Source organism: Asparagus officinalis, chromosome 2 (assembly GCF_001876935.1).
Source record: "Asparagus officinalis chromosome 2, Aspof.V1, whole genome shotgun sequence".
NCBI lineage: Eukaryota > Viridiplantae > Streptophyta > Magnoliopsida > Asparagales > Asparagaceae > Asparagus > Asparagus officinalis.
In genome coordinates this window covers 74,835,292-74,854,236 of record NC_033795.1, presented here as the reverse complement: position 1 = coordinate 74,854,236, position 18,945 = coordinate 74,835,292, and the positions used below count along the sequence as shown (strand labels likewise).

General features: G+C 35.1%; 1 protein-coding gene across 1 annotated transcript in view; it reads right to left on the bottom strand.

Moving 5' to 3' along the window:
* The window catches only part of LOC109831316 (eukaryotic translation initiation factor 3 subunit A-like), a gene marked incomplete at its 3' end in the record, with an annotated part of 16,201 nt that extends 1,634 nt beyond the window's left edge, over window positions 1–14,567 (bottom strand). The window contains exons 1-14 of the mRNA XM_020398650.1: window positions 14,457–14,567; window positions 14,238–14,338; window positions 12,848–13,329; window positions 11,558–11,773; window positions 11,101–11,469; window positions 10,981–11,010; window positions 8,367–8,594; window positions 7,736–7,897; window positions 4,008–4,229; window positions 3,735–3,935; window positions 3,244–3,450; window positions 3,076–3,156; window positions 1,715–1,798; window positions 1,457–1,574 (exon numbers count right to left, since the gene is read on the bottom strand). Of these exons, the coding sequence (XP_020254239.1) occupies window positions 1,457–1,574; window positions 1,715–1,798; window positions 3,076–3,156; window positions 3,244–3,450; window positions 3,735–3,935; window positions 4,008–4,229; window positions 7,736–7,897; window positions 8,367–8,594; window positions 10,981–11,010; window positions 11,101–11,469; window positions 11,558–11,773; window positions 12,848–13,329; window positions 14,238–14,283 (2,446 nt within the window). The remainder of the gene's footprint in view (window positions 1–1,456; window positions 1,575–1,714; window positions 1,799–3,075; window positions 3,157–3,243; window positions 3,451–3,734; window positions 3,936–4,007; window positions 4,230–7,735; window positions 7,898–8,366; window positions 8,595–10,980; window positions 11,011–11,100; window positions 11,470–11,557; window positions 11,774–12,847; window positions 13,330–14,237; window positions 14,339–14,456) is intronic.

Genomic DNA, 18,945 nt, shown 5'->3' with positions numbered 1-18,945 from the left:
AATTATTGTTTTGATTAAAAGTTGATTTTGTATAAATTGAAATGGAGGGGTAAACTGTCATTTTTGAAAAGTTATGAAGGTTTTCGGTGAATCTTGAAAATCTGGTTGAGATTTTCTGCAATTTACCCACCACCAAGATCCTATAACATTTTGTAGGTTACACCTCCTTCTACTTAGGTTACTCTCAGAGAGATCATCTACAGGTCGACATTATCCAACAGAACATTGCTTACACTATACAATCAATGATAAGTTAGCTCCCAAATGCAATTTATAGGCTAAATATACCTTAAATACCTTATTGTTTACATGACTTTGCACTTATATACCCCAGCTTTTTTCTTGACATTTAAATACCCTATAGTTTACAGGACTTCACACTTATATACACTATCTTTTTTCTTGATATTTAAATACCCTATATTTCACATGACTTTGCAGTTATATACCCCATCTTTTGTTCTTGCCATTTAAATACTCTACAGTTTACATGACTTTGCAGTTATATACCCTATCTTTTTTCCTTGACATTTAAATACTTTATTGTTTTTTGAAATTGCATTTTACTATCTTTAAACATAGTAATATTATTGGTAAACATTGAAACTTTTCCATAAAATTTTTCATGTAACTTGCATATGATAAAAATTCATCAAATATACCTCTGAAGTTGGTATTTTCAACTAAAAAACTGATTTTCAATCTTATTTACTCCCCCTTTTCCCCTCAAAATTAGCTTTTATTCTGATTCAACCAAGTTTAGGGTTATAAAACCAATTTTTATCATGTATGTATCACATAGAAACTTCTATGAAAATATTTCAACATTTCAGTAGTGAAGTGCTATTTTAAAAAACAATAGTGTATTAAATGTCAAGAAAAGAAAGAAAGTGTATATAGTGTAAAGTCATGAAAACTATAGGGTATTTAAATGTCAAGGAAAAAAGATAAGAGTTTACAAGTTCAAAGTCAAGTAAATTATAGGTATTTAAATGTCAAGAAAAAAAGATAGGGTATATAAGTGTAAACACATGTAAGCTATAAGGTATTTAAGTGCTACTTACTTAGCCCAATTGATATCATATTTTTACAGTCAAATTATTTTATCTAACACCACTGTTAGGAATTAGGATTCCTACAATGAGCCAAATTATTGCACAACAAATACTCTGCAAGAGTTCGATAATGAGGTCAAGCAGGTAAGGGTGTCAGGAATGTGATAGCTATTCTTTATTCCATTACTCAGTTCTATTCTATGTTGGTCGAATATATCTTTTGTTCATTATTTATTTTACTGTAATTATTCTTGCACGTTGTTTATAAAAGTTGCCAAGGTCCAAGTAGCAAACACACCACGAATCTGATGTAACTAAAACTACTTTACAAGGATTAGAAATTGACAGGATTTTCTGTGACGAACTCAAGGAAAGGAAGAGGAAATTTCAGGAAGCAATACCTTCACGCCTCCGTGCTTCCTCCTCTTCGCGCTGCCTGGTCAGTCTCTCTTCCTCAGACTTCAGGTAGAAAAGCAGCTTCCTCTTGATCTCTCTTTCATGCTTCCTTGATGAAATTACCTGGTTGATACGGTCCTCCCTCTCGCAGCTTCCTCTTGATCTCTCTTTCATGCTTCCTTGATGAAATTACCTGGTTGATACGGTCCTCCCTCTCTTTCTTAAGACGATTGTGTTCTTCCATGCTTCCTTGATGAAATTACCTGGTTGATACGGTCCTCCCTCTCTTTCTTAAGACGATTGTGTTCTTCCTGACGGCGGCTTACAATTTTTTCCTGGAAAATAAGCTGGGAACAGAAATGCAGATATAATGGTTAACTGATGAAACAAATTAGCTCCATTAATAAAAGCAAAAGCTGTAGCATTTGACTTTCGGTTTAAGCCACAAAGATTACAGATAAATCATGAAATACAATTCTATAGATTTTGAACTAAAGAACAAATCAATTTGTGGTATATTTCCAATTCTGGACCAGATCACTGCTCTGCATTAATATTAGAAAGCGCGTCATGTTGAGAGAACCAAAGGATTAATAAAAGTGAGGATATTCCCAGTACTGTAGCAAATGGATAACTGATAATACTTGTGAAACATAAACAAATTGAGCAAGCACAGATAAACATTACTACAGTAACAACTGGGCATCATATTACTGAACTAATCAAGTTGAATAGGATTAACTACCTAAGGAAACCAGAAATCTAGAGCACACAATATAAAAAGAAAAAAAAGTTTACTTCTACAACATATTTTTCATATTAGGGCAGTGGGCTTAATGGTTTTTGTAAACTTAGTCCTAAGACTAGATAAAGAAAGCAAGTGATAGAAGTTGAAATGTTACAAAGAGAGATTAGCAATTTAGCATATGGACCGAGTACACCGGTAGGTAATGCACAATTACTTTCTACCCCTCTCAATACCCACACCATCCATTGAGATGAGAAATTTCAGATCAGGGTGCATATGAAAGATGTCAAAAAGCAAACAAATTGAAAATGATTGTTTGAATAGTCAAATGCAAAATTCCTACATGAATTGAACATAACACTAGTGGCATTTGCAGCTGCCCAATTGATTGTCAACATCCAAGAGGTCATGCCCCTGTGTTGAGTAACAGAAATCTTATCAATCAAATGAATCAATGTTACTTTTTTGTGTTGATTGATAAATCATTCCATCTATACTTTCTTGTTCGTATCCTCTTGAAACCTGAGAGTGAAACAAGAACTTACCGAGATGTTGAAGATTATAGCAAGACTTCAATAAGACGTAGCACAAACGCAAAAAAAAAGGGTTATCATCACAAGTCTGCAGTTTCTTCAAGCCATCACTAAGGTAAATATAAATCATATAAAACATTTTAAACTAATTACTAACCCATCATACTGAATGTCAATTTAGATAACCAGTAATCAACTAGAAAAGAATGCATTTTCAAGTCAAATTTAGTAAGGATACCCAAACAATTACGAACACCTCACAAAGGCCAAAATATACAAGCACATTAAACAAACAAGTTCAGGCCCAACAGGAGCAAGCACAGCTGCAGAAAAACACACAAACCTTATTGTCCAAGAGTCTGGAAAGTCTATTCTTTTCTTGAAGATCGCCAGCATGGTGCTGCCTACTCAACTCAATCTCTCTCTGCAGGAAGTATAATGGTTTTAGGGATATTTTGATACACGGAAGTGAAAGCAAACTACAACAAGAGGAAAACTATCATAGGCAAACCAGTTGCTCGCGTTCATGAAGAATTTTCTCCTCTACAAGGCGCTGTTGGAACGCTTGCTCAATTAGTGGGGACTCTTCTTCCCTCTTTGCACGTTCCAAATAATCCATCGTCTTGGCTAGCTTCTGCAGCTTCTTTTCCATTTCCTGACGCTCCTTAAGTTGTTCACTTAAGGCCAAGTCAATAAGCGTCTGCTTTGTGACTTTCTCCTGAGCAGTTAAAACATAAATGACTCAGTGACTTGAGGGGAAAAGAATATATAAGAACCACCCTAATCTTATCATAAGCTGAGCGGTGAAAGAGAAAATGTTCTCTTTTAGCTGGAGATAGAATAAAAGGGCATAGGCCAAAACAAAGCTTTTACATGAGCCAAAGATAGAAATAAAATCCTCAAAGGGAGACTTCTAGAATCATCAGATAATTACCATCCTCTATATATGTTGAACTTTAGCAGACCTTACTAGGGAAAAGCAAAAGGCATGGATCAGCTTACCCCTTCGAGCACGTTTTTCTTGATCTTTTTGTTCTTCTTGGCTTCTAGAAATAAGGCTTGAGCTTCTTGGTATTCTCTCTCCTCTATTTCAGCACGAATCCTCTGCTCCTTTCTTCGGGTATATTCAGTGGCAAGTCGCTTCTGTTCTGCTTCTTCAGTTATCTTCTGAAGTTTCATTTTCTTTGATTCTTCTTCCTTTTCCTAAATATTTCATATTTCCACTTAGCTTTAAAAGTCAAATATACCTATGGAAAAAAGTTATCAGATATATACCATTTCTAGCATCTGACGTTCATGTTCCTCCTTGCGCTTCTCAATAATGGATTTCCTAGCAAGTAGCCTTTTGTGTTCCTTATCCACAATATCTGCTAAAACATACAAGCTATCGCCTAGCCTCGGTTGCTTCTTTACTGGTGGATATATAAGGCTCCTTGCTTTATTGAGAGACTCAGCAAGAACAGTTAGATGATCACACACCTTGTCAGATTCAATGTCCTGGAATTGAAATAACATATTCACAACCATCACAAATTAACTTAGAATAGTTGATGACTGAATGTAATGTTGGTGATGCATGTACTTCAAAGCATGATTGAGTTTAGTTGCGGCATTGAACATGAAAAGCATAGTGACAACTTACAATAATGTTAAAAGAATTAAGCTAAAGGTTAAAGGCTTCAGAGTGATACAATACCAAAAGTTCATCCAACAAGTGTACATGGAATATTAAACAGGCCTTAGTGTATATTATTAAGGGTGTTTGATATAATAGATCCACACATCCTGTTTATACACTGTTATGCCATTTTTTCTGGACTGTTATGCCTTTTATGTTACAGCTACAAATGATCAGATTTTAGCCTTTTAGACTCCCTCCCTTCCTCAATCACTCTTCCCTCCCGGACTACGGTTGTCAATGTCAGGAAGAGGGAGAATAGAGTAGGTTACTAAGGCCAGAGTAGTTAATGTAGCAGTTAAGAGTTAACCATATCTAGCTAAGGGTTTTGGACAATAACCATCCACAGATTGTTTTTTTAACACCTTAAAAGAATTGGGGGTCTAATTTAGAAATACCTAGAGTCAGGAGTCTAATATAAAATTAAAGACGATTTGGGGATCTAATATGAGAAAAACCTAACCATTAAGTCTGAGAAGCTTGGTTGCTTCTCCTGGTTTACAAGTTATCACAAAATTCCTAATTTCCTAGCCTATCACGTAGTCAGAATTGTCTACAGGTCCAACCACCTATCTCTAAGTAGTCACAAAGATGATACATGCGGACTGGCAATCTTCAAATTGAACAAAGTGACATGTATAGCACTCGTGGATGTCAATGCTAACAGATTACTAAAGATGTAAACCATTCCAGAAAAATAGTTTCATCCATATTCCACATACTTCTGGGAAAATCTTAAGCTACGAACTTACTAATTGCTTGGACTTATGATTGTCAAAGAAGCATGTGAGATATAGCATAATAAATATTAGCTGATATCCTACATGATGTTATGGTTATCATCATTGACAAAATAATCATCAATTCTAATGATAACATGACAGCTAACAACTTCAACAAACAATTGTCCCCAAGTGTATTAGACTCCTCCTAAAGTGAGACCTTTAATGCCATAATGCAAGTATCATAGTTTTAAAAAGCGGACATCTTTAATAATCCCTAAGCATTGGAATCCATGAGTGTTATACATACTTCCGGTAAAATCTTAAGCTACAAACTTACTGATTGCTTGGACTTATGATTGTCAAAGAAGCATGTGGGATATAGCATAATAAATATTAGATGATGATATCCTACATGATATTCTGGTTATAATCATTGCCAATATGATCATCAATACTAATGATAACATGACAGCTAACAACTTCAACAAACAATTGTCCTCCAGTGTATGAGACACCTACTAAACTGAGACCTTTAACGCTATTATTGTAAGTAGCATAGTTTTAAATAGCGGTCTAGTCCTCCAGCTAGGCCTTATCAGCATTGTTTTAAAATATCCCTGACATGGCCCGATATATCCTCCAATATATCCTTTTACAGGGTTTGTCGCAATCGATATGATCTCTAAATATTCTTCCCCGCTTTTTGGCTATTTTGGGCGATATACCCCCGATATGCCTGATATATCAGCCGATATATGGACCGATATATCTTTTTATATGGCTCGTCACAAAACAACATACCGTGGTTAGCAATTTTTGGGCGAGATATCATAATTTTTGCCTATTATATCAAATGACATTTTCCCCTAAAAAATCAGACCAAATATTACACCGTTGACTTGTACTTTTGTTTGTTTTACAAGGTTGAATAGTGATCCTAAACATATATTATTTACCGTTGGTATGCTTAGATTTCATTAAGTATGCTCAGATTACATTTTAGTGCATTATACTATATATGCAAATATCCATTATGGTATTCTGATATTTACCACATATCCCCGATATTTCTCCGATATCCGCAATCCGATATTTTTCCGATATCCGATATTTAAAACCTTGCTTATCAGTACTTAGGCTGCCCCCCTTAGGCTTGGGAGCACCTAGGGGCTCTGAAGCACGGATTCGCCCCCGGAGGCCACGAATTCGTGTCCGACTCGAATCAGACATGGATTCGTCACGACACGTGCACGACACGTGTCGAACACGGTCAATCCGTGTCCGACACGGGTCAACGGTCAAATTAGGCTCGGACACGGTCAAAGGAGCTCGGACACGGCTCGGATTGGCCGAAGGCCGATTCATTGGGGTTGCGGGTTTAGTTGTTAAAATCCAACCCGAACCGTTCGATTAAAAAACTCATCCTTATTTCTCAAATCTCCCGTTCAGTTCAATTCGATCCTCAGCTGACTCAAACGAAATAAAAAAAAGAAAAAACCCTAGCCCTAATCCTCTCTCTCAATCTCTCAGCTCACTCTCGTTCGATTCGATCACCTCCGCTGTTCCGACCCGATCCCATCGACCGACTCCTCCTTCCTTCGACTCCTCAAGTCCACCCTCCATTCCTCCATTATCATCATCTCCTCCGGTTTTTTAGTTCGAGCAGCAACCCAACGTCATATTATTATCATAAATCTGATGGAGAAAGTTACAAATAATATATTTTAGATTGTTATTTTGTGATAGATTCATATTTTAGATTGTTAGTTGAATTTTATAAATTTTTCTATATATTTTGTGATAGATTCATATTTTAGATTGTTAGTTGAATTTTATAAATTTTTCTATATATAATAATAATTTAAAAAAATTCCTTGCCGTATCCCCATATCCTATTTTTTTATTTTGTCGTATCCCGTATCCGTGTCCGTGTCGTATCCGTGTCCCGTATCCATATCCGTGCATCATAGCCTAGGGGAGCATGGACCGATATATGGACTGCAAAATTTAGGTCGTAGTCCATTTTCCTCCGCAGCCATCTCCACATCCTCCAACTCCCTAGACTCATCCACCAACTCGAACACCTCCTCGTTCTCCACTTTCAGCAAAATCTCTTCCAACTCCAGATAAAAGAAAAAACTGCCTAGGAGCCTAGGAGGTAGGCACCGGGTCCAGCACGTAGCACTTTCTGTCACATTGGCAAGTACATAGGCGAGATTTACAGGCTGTGATGAAGTCATGATTTTCCTTTTAGGGCATGAGATTACACTTTACTCAGATCAGGAAAAAATCATAAAGAAAAGTAATACAGGGCATTGAAAATATAATAGGCAACAAAATATATACAATCTAAAGCAGATGAACTAGCAAGGTTACAGACACCGTGCGACAAAATGTATAAGAACGCATCTTCAACAAAAACCAGACCAAGAGCATAAAAGGCCTCACATGACATGCAGACACAATTTCTTAGTACGAGCAGTCATAAACCTAGATGCTAGCATGTCCTCTGATGTAAAAAAAAACAATGCATAAAACAGAATAAACAAGGTGCAGCAAATGATAACTATTGAAAGAGAGTTTGTAGCATGATTACATACCTCATTGCCAAAAACCACAGCGCCCTTCCGATGATCAACTTTAACAGCAACAAAATTATATTTGACAGCATCAACTGAAATCTTTTCCACGAACGAAAAGTCAAAGAATGGAATCATCTTTGAGAGCATCTCTATTTTCACAGATTGATAAACCTGAGAGACCTGAAGAAGCAAGGAAGAGTTTGCAAGTAAATGTATGGGTAATCATGAAGCATTAAGCAATACAATTAAAATACTTCTTACATATAAACATTAATTATCTCAAAATAATACAGTTCTTATATTCTCTAAAAGGCTGTTGCTAATTGCACCAATGTCTTGTCTGCTCCATTTATTTTGTAACTCCAAACATAACAAATGTTCCAATTCAACTAGAAATAACCTCCTGAGGAAATATGTGTTTTTGACTGAATATTTCCAAAAGTGCCAGCAGATAGATACAGTTACATGCAGAAAGACTTGCCACATATGGTAAAACCACGTACTAAATGTTAATCACAAGAAAATAGTGTACAGTAGTTAGTTGACGCATGCAAATATCTGTGTGCCATAGCACGGGGACATTATAGTTCTTTGAGCCTAACATTCTTCCACTAACAAATATATTAAAAAATCATCATAATGTATGTACCTGCTGCAATACTCTCATTGTAGTAAGTTTTTCAAGGGCAGGAATATATTGTGATAGCTGCACTTCCGAAACAGAAGGAACAGAGGAGAGTTTTCCCCCAAGTTTGGATATCTTAGTAAGCAAAGACTGCGCTTTTGATGCAAGATCAAGTGGAAGAAATTCATGTTCTAAGATATTGTAGAGGTCCTTCACTTCTTGCGAGACACATGTCATTACTCCTTTGGAGGCCTATATCATTGAGAGGAAAAAAGAAGAAGAAAATAAGTATACACAAAAAATCTATCTAGTAAAATGGATTTACAAGTTATTAAACATTGAATAAATAATTTTTTTATAGAAACTAACACCAGCTTAGGTTCTTGCCTTAAGTTGTAAATTACATTAAAAAGGATGAAGGAATACACAACAAAACTGGAACTACCATCCCTCAAAGTGGCCAGTTACAAATCGTTCAGGCAGTTACAACTTCGATAAACACTAGAACTACCATCCATCAAGTGGCCAATTATAAATTACATTCACAAGACTCAACAACACTGACAAGATTAACTGTCAATTTAATGCTAATCTGCTAAAAATAATATGTTATAGGAAGTCGGTGGCAGGATAAACTATAAAACCAATAATAAAATAATAACAGAACTGACAAGTAACCAACAACACAAACAAAAAGTTGAAAACATAATAATAGTCGCCGAGATGTGGTACAAAAAGTCTAAAGAAAGAAGTCATTGCATCTGACATGAACCATAGTAACAAAACCTGAAACACATGCACAAGAACAAATTCAAGCACTTCCATGCCTTTAAACTTAAAAAGGCTATGAGGAATGTATTAGAGTTCTCATTCTATTTGCACGCAGGGAAAATGGAAGACTTCGAGGAACATGTAAGCAAATGTTCCCCATTGGGCTTCAAATTTACATCTCACAAGAGGGAAAGCATCCTAATGGAAGGTTAATTACAAAACACGGTTAACAAAGGAAAATGTTCATTTACAGATGGATTCATTGGCCTCTTAATGATTGGTTATAAGTTCCAGTAACTTTATTTTAGACTAATATAGATTTTTAAAATCAGAACTTCAGAATAGGGTGAGTCATTTATGTTAGTGTCAAAGAGGTTGTCAGAACCAAAACTTACGTAGCTTAGGACACAATACTCCAGATCTCAAATCCTATATTATACTCCATCCCTTGCATCCAAATAGGTTTAGTTAGTGGCAGCGGCTGTGACAGTGTGAGTAGTTTCCCGATCTCTATTCAAATACCTGTCAAGATCTTCCAGACTTCAAGTCAGTTCTTTTGCCTCAACATTTCCTCCACTTCTCCACCTCATCATTTCTTTCTTTTCTTTTCCATGTGTTCTTCAAGGAAAAGAAAAGGGTTTCATTATTTTTCAAGAACTGACAAGAGCACACATCCCTTGTTGTTTAGCGAGTTTCAATGCTTAACAGTTTCATCGATATGTATGCAACATTGCAAACCAACACCCCTGTTCAAATCACCAGTGCCAAAATTCAATCCTATACAAGTGGTGCATTATATTATCCATTTTTTTCAAACTTCAGCATGTAGCCTTACAAATGCTTTAACATGTAGACAAAAGGAGCAGAGAGAGCTTAACCCACTCATGTTTACAATGTAAGTTGAAATTTCACTATTGTTAAAAATTACAGGGCTTAAAAACTATTACTTTAAAAAATATGGCATGAAATAAACAGACACGTCGGAAACTAAATATTATTTGACACTGTGTAATTGATCAGATGTATTCAATCACATGGCCTGGTACTCTGTTCATAATATCCATATACAGATCACACAACCATGAAATGATGAAATCTGAAATAAATGTCTGTTCTGGATCAAACAGGGATTGAAATTAAACCCTAAGACAACTTCTCAAATGTTAAAGGTGTATATAACAGATTACCAGTATAGGCAGGTTAGTTGGAAGCAATTGTTCAAAACACTGAATACCCTATTCTACTTTTCCTTTCATAATAATTAAGAGCGATATTTCACTGTGGACTCATTCATGGACAACTTTTGTAACCTTAAAGAGTAGATGTTGAAGGGAGACTCTACCCACATATGCAGCCAGGCAATTAACTCTTTCACAAGCGCTTTTAAATTAAAAGGAGGAAAAGGTATTTAAGGAAAGAAAATGTGAAGGGGCTAACTGGTTATCAAATGTTTATACCTAAAAGCCTCTTCTGGAAGCGTGCAACACCATGGGAAAATGTCAGATGTACAATTGCAAGAAAACAGAAGGTCATGCATTACTCTTTTGATCTCAATAGATCCGCATGATTCACTTTTATTGATATAACATGAACAAAAGACACTGGTTTCATGTTCGAATTCAGTAACATGGTAAAACCAGTCAATGGTGCAGCAACTATCAAGTTCATTGAATTAAGGCCCAGTGGATGTTATCCATAATGAAAAGGTTATCACCATCTAAGGCTGCTTTAGATTTTCCTCCTTCCCTCTATGTTCGCAACATATGTAACTCTACTCTAATCATCTGAAAAAATACTACTAAATGCAGTAAAGAATTTACTGAAAACAGAAGAATACTAGCACTAGATTATTTTTTTGAAATCATACCAGTTCTGCAATGAGTGATGAGCGTGAAAGCTGCAAGGAAAAAAGAGAATCCATGTTATTACAATCTAATTTTATAGGTTGACACCATCCAAGTCAAAAAGATCCAAAATAAGAACTTACAAGCTCTCTGTTCTCTCTTTTAGGATCTAAATTGAATCCAATGAGACTAGACATCCGCAGATTGCGCTCTTTCTCATTTTCAATTTCCAAATGTGATGCTCCATGCTTATGGTCATAAGGAGTCACTGCAAGTGCAGCCAATAAAACTGATGATGCTATCAACTGCAAATCTTTTTGCGTCAAGTTCTTATTGTAGCTTTTTTGCAATGTAAAGAGCTTCAGCCATGCATACGCATGGTAAAGGTGACTGTCCGCAACCCAAAATATCTCTGTTAGCTTGGCATAATATACAACCATCAACGATGGCTTCGGACTTTTCTTAACCATCGTCATCAAACCATGAATATCCTCTACAGATCGGAAAGCTTCCTGTACAACAACATTGAAGAAGATCACAGTACAAGATAAAAGACACTTCAGTGGCAAACATAAACATAGAAGTTGCTATATCGCAAACCTGCCACAGAGCCAGATCTGTTGCGATCTTGAGTTGCTCTACTCTTGTATCTAAATAAAGCTGCAAGCTTTCGGGAGCTGTCAGATCAGGCCTATCTCTTTGATCCCGGTACTTATTTAAGTTCGCAAGATGGTTTCTTATAATTTCACATAATCTCCGGAATTCAGTGGTCCTCTTATACTGTTTACAGAATTGGAATGCCCGATGTGCTGTCATCTACAAATAAATAAATAAAAGAAAATTAAAGGCATGGCATGCTAGATAGAAGTAGATCAATTGGCCAAGAACTTGTACCAGTTCCTTCATCAAGGACATTGTCCTAAAGTACTGATATATAGCATAAATAAAATAATAGGATAAAAAATCTTACATGGACATGCGTCAAGAAATTAGTAAGACACTTATTGAGATGAATGACAAATTCCGCAATTGATCAAAAGCAATTTTTAGATATCAAAACCCACATAAGGAAACAGCCACATAAGTGCATGAGGAAGCGAACAATGAAGTAAGTCAGCCATTACATAACAAGAAAAGCTATACATCAAGGATAGATTTTAATCATTACATGGTAATCCATTTCCAATTCAGAGCAACAATTTGTAAAAAACTAAAAATACCCAACTTAAATTTTGAATAAGCATCAAACTACCTTCTAACAGCTACTTCTCATGGTTTCATTTAGATTATCACACATATCTCATAACAAAGACACTCACAATCCTACCACCAAGAACTTAACAGTTGAAATTTATTGGGTAAAATATTAGAATTAAGACACATAAAAGGTGACGGAGCTAGTGAAAACTAAAGTTAAAGTACATCCAGGCTCCAGCCTTAAGGCTAAGGCTCTATTGTCAAATTTGTCCTGAAATTATAACAATCCAACATCCTTCAATTCTGAACTATCTACTGAGTCTGTATCACTATGTTGAAATGTTCTGAAAGCTGAGCTCAAAAGTTATGTTTACCAGTCAAGATGGAAAATGGGCATAGTATATTTCTAATAAAGCTGGTGTAATAACACTACCCTGGTGCAAGAAAATTGCACTGAACTCTTTCAGAGGAAATTAGGAAAGCAAAGGTCATGTTTTTAAGACAAGGTCAACTGTAGACACAACTAATAATATTATTACCTGTAAAGATGAAATTTCACCAGAAAATAGTTGCTTTTAAAGGAGGTGAAAACAGTCTAGCATTTATCACACTCAATGAAAATAATGGATGCAAATACAGGAAATCTATAACGCAGTTCCTAGAATGAACACCTATGAAGAAAATGTAACTCACTGCATATAACGCCTCCAACTTTGAGTTGTTACGTAGAATCTCAAGAACCGTCCTATAGGTTTCCCATAGAAACTTGAACCATGGAGTCACAAGCTCTCTGTCGGATCTGTCCTTCCCTTTCTCCCCACTGACATAACTCAGCATCAAATCTTCTGGCCTGTTATCAGCCTCCAAATCCTCAACATCAAGAGCATCTTCTAAAGCCTGGGCCTGGCTGCGAGCTTGCTCAGCCCTCTCAGTAGACAGATGCATGAAATATTTAATCACTTCTTCCAAAGAGCTGACATTCACTTGTTGGCAAACAATACGGTATTGGATAAGACCATCCTTTGCAAATCTGCCTCTTCTCATGTCAACACAGAGTTCTACATATTTGAACATGATCTTCTCAAGGGTCTTCTGCCATGCCCTGTATCTCTTTGACGTAATAAGGTCATGAAGCGCTTGTAAGGCCGCTTGCTTCTGGCCAACATTTATTAGCTCTGAAATAAAAAATGAAAGAAACAAAACCAGTTAGATTTTGCAAATCATAATAAAATTATATGTTGCAAAAATAAATGGCTTTTCATGATATAAGACGGATCTTCTTCTTTTTTATATTAGACCTTCAAATCTTGGTATTTCTAAATTAAAACACAAATCCTTTAAGTTGTTTCAAAAAAGACCCCCTAGTTAGGTTTAAGCTTAATTTGTTACATTCTATGCTAATATTAGGGGTTTTATTTTAATGGACCATTTTAAATGGGTTGTGTTTTTCCACAACTTCTCCCTCTCAACTGCTCATACAAAAAGAGGGATACGAGGAAACAGAAAAGAGAGAGAAGTTGGAAAACAAAGGTAGTGGGAGAATGAGGTTGGGTTCCTAAGGGCTATAATTGTAATTTACTCAATATGGTTAAGAGTTAACCATGCAAAGAATTTGAATGGAAATCCTTCATGGGGTTTTTTTCAAACTAACTTATAGTAATTGGGGGTCTTATTTAGGAATACAAAGATTTCGGGTCTAATATAGAAATAAAGAAGATTTGGGGTCACAAATTACAAATTGAAGACTTGGGCACCTAATATTTAAAAAGAAAAAATGATAGATTTAGGACATAATATGAGAAAAACCCAGCTTGTTCATGGCAGTGGCATAAGAAAGCATGTAATTAGAAGATATCATAGCCAAGCTGGAGACTGTGACAATTAAGACAAGTCAAAGCTAAAACCTTTCCCAAGATATCACTAGCACAGTACCCAGACTAAAAGAACCTTAGAGCCATCAACACTGTAATTTACGATTTTTGATCAAATTTTGGTTGCCCACAGAAAAATTGCACTGTAAATGTCTAATACAGTCAACAAGAATTCAACTGTTCCAAAAAGTATCAAATTGTAAGGAGCTGACCTTCAGCACGCTTCAGAGCGTTCTCAGGCTTCGCAAACTGCGCCATGATTACCCAAAAGATCCGATTACGCCTGCTTAATGATAGCAGGCGTAATCAGCACCTGAATTAATCGATAACCGACAAAGATTCAGATCAAATTAGGGAGAAATCTGAAACACTAGCAGAAATTTTAACAAAAAAAGAGGAAATTTGTAAAACTAGGGTTTTGATTTGCTTACCGTTTGGTTGGGAACTGGACGGAATTGGGGGGAAATCTGAAACCCTCGCACAGCGCCGGAGAAGAGCGTAAAGGGGTAGAACTTGGGAGAGTGCTAGGTTTTATGAGAGTTTCTCGTAGGTTGTAAACGAATCGGATTGATGAGAAGAAATACGGATCCGATAAGAAAATCGAATTCGGATCCGTTCTCTCCTATTAATCTTTTATTCCAAGAGCTGAGATGCACGTGCAATACATGTGGTTGAAATCATAATTATTTAAATTGATAAAAATAAAGTAAAAAGAAAATAAATTTTTTTGTGGGATTGATCATCAACTTAATAATATCTCTTAAATAAAATATTATCATTGTTTCATTCAACTCAGACTGTTACCACGTGATCTACTATTTGTGACTTATAAACACATTAATCTAGTACAACATTTCTATTTATTAGTATATTGAAGTCTTCAAAAGATAAGTGATCATTCAATTCACAAAGTAATTTTGTATATGAATTTACTTGCAATATGTCCGTTAAACTTTTAGTTGTGGTTTGACTCATATTCACGTTAACTTTTAGTTGTGATTTCACTCGTATTTATATTATAAAATATTCTCATTCAATTTTATAGCTCATTCTCTGTACCATAGAAGTAAAATTAAAAGTATGATGAATTATTTTTTTGCGAAATTAGAGTAGGGAGATTATGATATATTTCGCCATGAGCTCTAAATATAATTTTTTTAATGCAAGGTCCCTATCAAATCTTACCCCAAACGATGTGAATGAAAAATGCTATTATAACTCATTTGCCTAGGGCAATTATATTGTATATAAGATATATAACTCATCTGAAATATCCACAGCTGCTAAGTGGATTTTGCTGTTGTGAGAACAACATGTTAGAAGCTCGTATTTAAACTTTTTGGCTCTATAAAGACCCAAGAATTTGGAGTGCATAGCTTATATATCATAAAGAACATATTGGTTCATGAAGAATTTTCCCTGATAACGATATTATTATAACGATATTATTATTCAGTAATGAATCAATTTTATTATATAAGATTATATGACCCTGTTTAATAAATTATAAAGTATATATATGAAAACCTCAATGCTTATAGCCAGTAGGTGGTCTCCACAAAATAGGTTAACTTTACATTGTAGTTTGCTATTTTTAGTACTGTTGGCAATATCATTACATTTCCTCTTTATCTTATTATTCACTCTTTTCTGATGTAAGTTCTCTTTTACTAATCACTCAATTGGCTATATTTAGTTTTTATAATATCAAATGTTAGAATATTTTCTTCTATTTTAAAAATGTTGATATTATTTTTTTAAAAAATATATACACATAGTAACAACAGTATATACTTCAGTTTAACTCAAACATTGGCTTGAAACCATTTAGAGTGTGGTTCTTTCTACGCTAGAATGATGATATAGTGATTACACAGTCCAAAAGTCAAAGAAGAAATTTCTTCAAATGAAAAGTAATTTAATATGTCAAATTAACAACTAATTTATAAAATATACATGGGCAGTTTAAATAGCTATAGAAAGTAATGTGTATATCTTCATGAAAATTTCATAGTGTGTGACCAACTACAATCATTCTAATTTAAGTAGTCCCCTTGATATTGATTTCCCGGTATGAGGTTTCCTTGACTATTACTATTATAGCATCGACTAGACGATGTACTCTTGATCGAACATGTTATGGGTCACGGTTATTTTCATAGTTTTACAGAAATCGTTCAACGGTAACTCCGTGGCTAGTGCACAATATTTCATGCACAGTCACTTAAATTAAACTGACAAACATGAGGTTTATAAAGGGGAATTGGACGGAGAATATAACATGTATATAAACGGGCACATGCGCTTTTCTAATATCACGAGTTATATATATACAAGGGCCAAAGGGCCAATACTTGATTTGAAGGCGTGACCCCGTACAGGTTTACGGGACCCGATTATATATATGAAAATATTCTTCTCTAATTCAAATAACATGTAAAATAAGAATAATATGCTTGTATGTCCTATAGTAGGCTTTGTTTGATATCTACAATTAAAATTTTCTTTTATTATCACCTTATATAGGTTATCACCGTGGATGATTATGGATTTCCCCTTATTATTATAATCTAGTGGTGATTTGTATCTAGTTGTTAAAATTACAGTTGCATACTTCTATTTTTATTATTACTGTCATTGCATTGGTCATTCGACCATTTCTTTTCTCCCTTATCGGATCTTGCCTGTGCCATGCACGCTGGCATACTCCTGTTCTCTCGGGTTGTATGTCAGATTTAGAGGACGGACATGTCCAGCTTGGAAATACGCCAGAGCCAGAGTATCCTCAATAGGAGTGTTTTGCAGACAGAGCTAAAGAAGTCAGAGCTTAGTTATCTCTTTTAGTCAGTTGATGAATTTAGTTTATTTTTACAGTACTTCATTTCTATTTCTGTTGGATTATGTATTTTCATGTTTCTTTAGTTAGACTATTTTGTAATAAGGGCGTGTTTGACCCGGACTTTGTCTCTCGGAAGATATTTTATTTATGATATGGATCATTTCTATTCTGAGTTGTTTATTATATTCTTGGTAATTGTGATCAGGGACCTGTGACTTTACAATTTATTTTGACACTTAGCGTATTAGATTAAGTAGAAAGGGTTTAGTATTTATTTCTCCTCACTCTAATACGTCACAGGCTTGTTCGCGTTCCGATTCTCGGGTATTTTGAAAAGTGGGGCGTGACAACATCTTACCAAGAATCCAGTATATCATGCCAGAACGAAGCACATCGACGTATGTTACCATTTTATACGCTCGCTGATTGAGGACGTGAAGTTACATCTAGAGAAGATTTTGGGGAGTTAAAATCCTACAGATATGTTGACGAAAGCAGTGACCATTAACAAACTGGAGTTGTGCGTAACTTCAGTTGGCCTTCACGTGTAGGAGATGAAGGTGGAGCCACACCAGGAGGATCGCCGGGATCGCTGGGTTGATGATTGAAGAATAGATTTTTTCCATGTAGGAGGATGCTTGTGACAAAGGGAGAGTTCAGGTGAGCTCGTTGATTGTGCTTTGGTCTTCAAGTGGGAGATTGTTAGTCTAAGGGATGTAGACTCAAAGTTAGAATCAAACAAATTATTGGATAGCAGGTTTACTAATCTGTTTTGGTAATAAGATTCTTAATCTGTTTTGGTAACATGATTCTTAATCTGTTTTGATAACAGGTTATTAGGATTCCTAATTTATTTTGTTTTTGGTTTTAGAATTCCTAGTTTGTTTTGGTTTTAGGTTTTCTATATATATGGAATGCCTTAGAAGAGATTAGACATCAGAAAAAGGGTTTTGAGAGAAATCTTCTGAGAGATCTCAGAGAGATTAGATCCTATTTGTGAGCATTGTAATCTTCTTCAATATTAATCAAAGAATTGTGTGGTGTGGCTCCCGAGGATGTAGGCACGATTGCCGAATCTCGTTAAATCTGGTGTGTTCTTTCTTGTAAGTTTTTATCTTTTATTTACTGTGATTTTCCCTACTTTCCTACTCTCAAACACAAGGTTCGGAAGGGAAAGGGTTCGATTTGATTGTTTTGAATCTCCAACAATAAATGTATGAAATTATATTTTAAACTAGTCTAAATGTACTGGTTACATAAAACAACTCTGAAAAAAAATATGGTAAAAAGGCAATTTGGTCCATATACTTGGGTTTCAAATTCAAATTGGTCCATGTATTTTTATTTTTTCTAAACTTTGTCCCTTACCACAACTTGGGTACAAATTAAGTCCTCTTTTAACATCTATTAAATATTAGGTGTTATCTTTTTATTTATGACTACATTACCCTCATGACATGAAACAATAGTCTCTCTCCTTTAGAACACCTCTTTTTTTTAATTAATCCTTAAAATCTGTTGTTCCTAGTAGGGAATTTCAAAGACATGACTTTTTACCAGAGATTTTCGTATGGATATAATATTCTAGTTTATTAAAAATATAGTACCTAGTTTCAATCTCAATAAAGAACAAGATTAAAGGCCGGAAGGATTGAGTTTCTAGTTTCTGATTTGTTTTATAAGCAACTTTTTATGTGTTTTTTTGTATCTTGAGTTTGATAATGATCGGGAGAAGATTGAAAAATCTAAGAGTTTGATGATGAATTATTTTATCTTTTCAAATTTAATTTTGTGCAGTTGCAAAGTATGCAAGTTATAGTTTGTCAAATATTACTAGAATATCCATTGAAGAATAGAGATATCTTTGCAACATGAATGTAGTGAATCACGACGTACTTTCTCATTGAGTGACTTATCTAGCTCCTAGTCATTGGGGAAAAGTTCTAAATCCCTCAAAACTCTAAACATTTTGCATGATGCCTAGTTGTCAATAAACAGTCTTAAAAAGTCATGTCGCACAAATAATTTTGACGAAAGTCTCAGACCTTTCTCATAAATCTATTTTTTGAGGTTTTACAAAA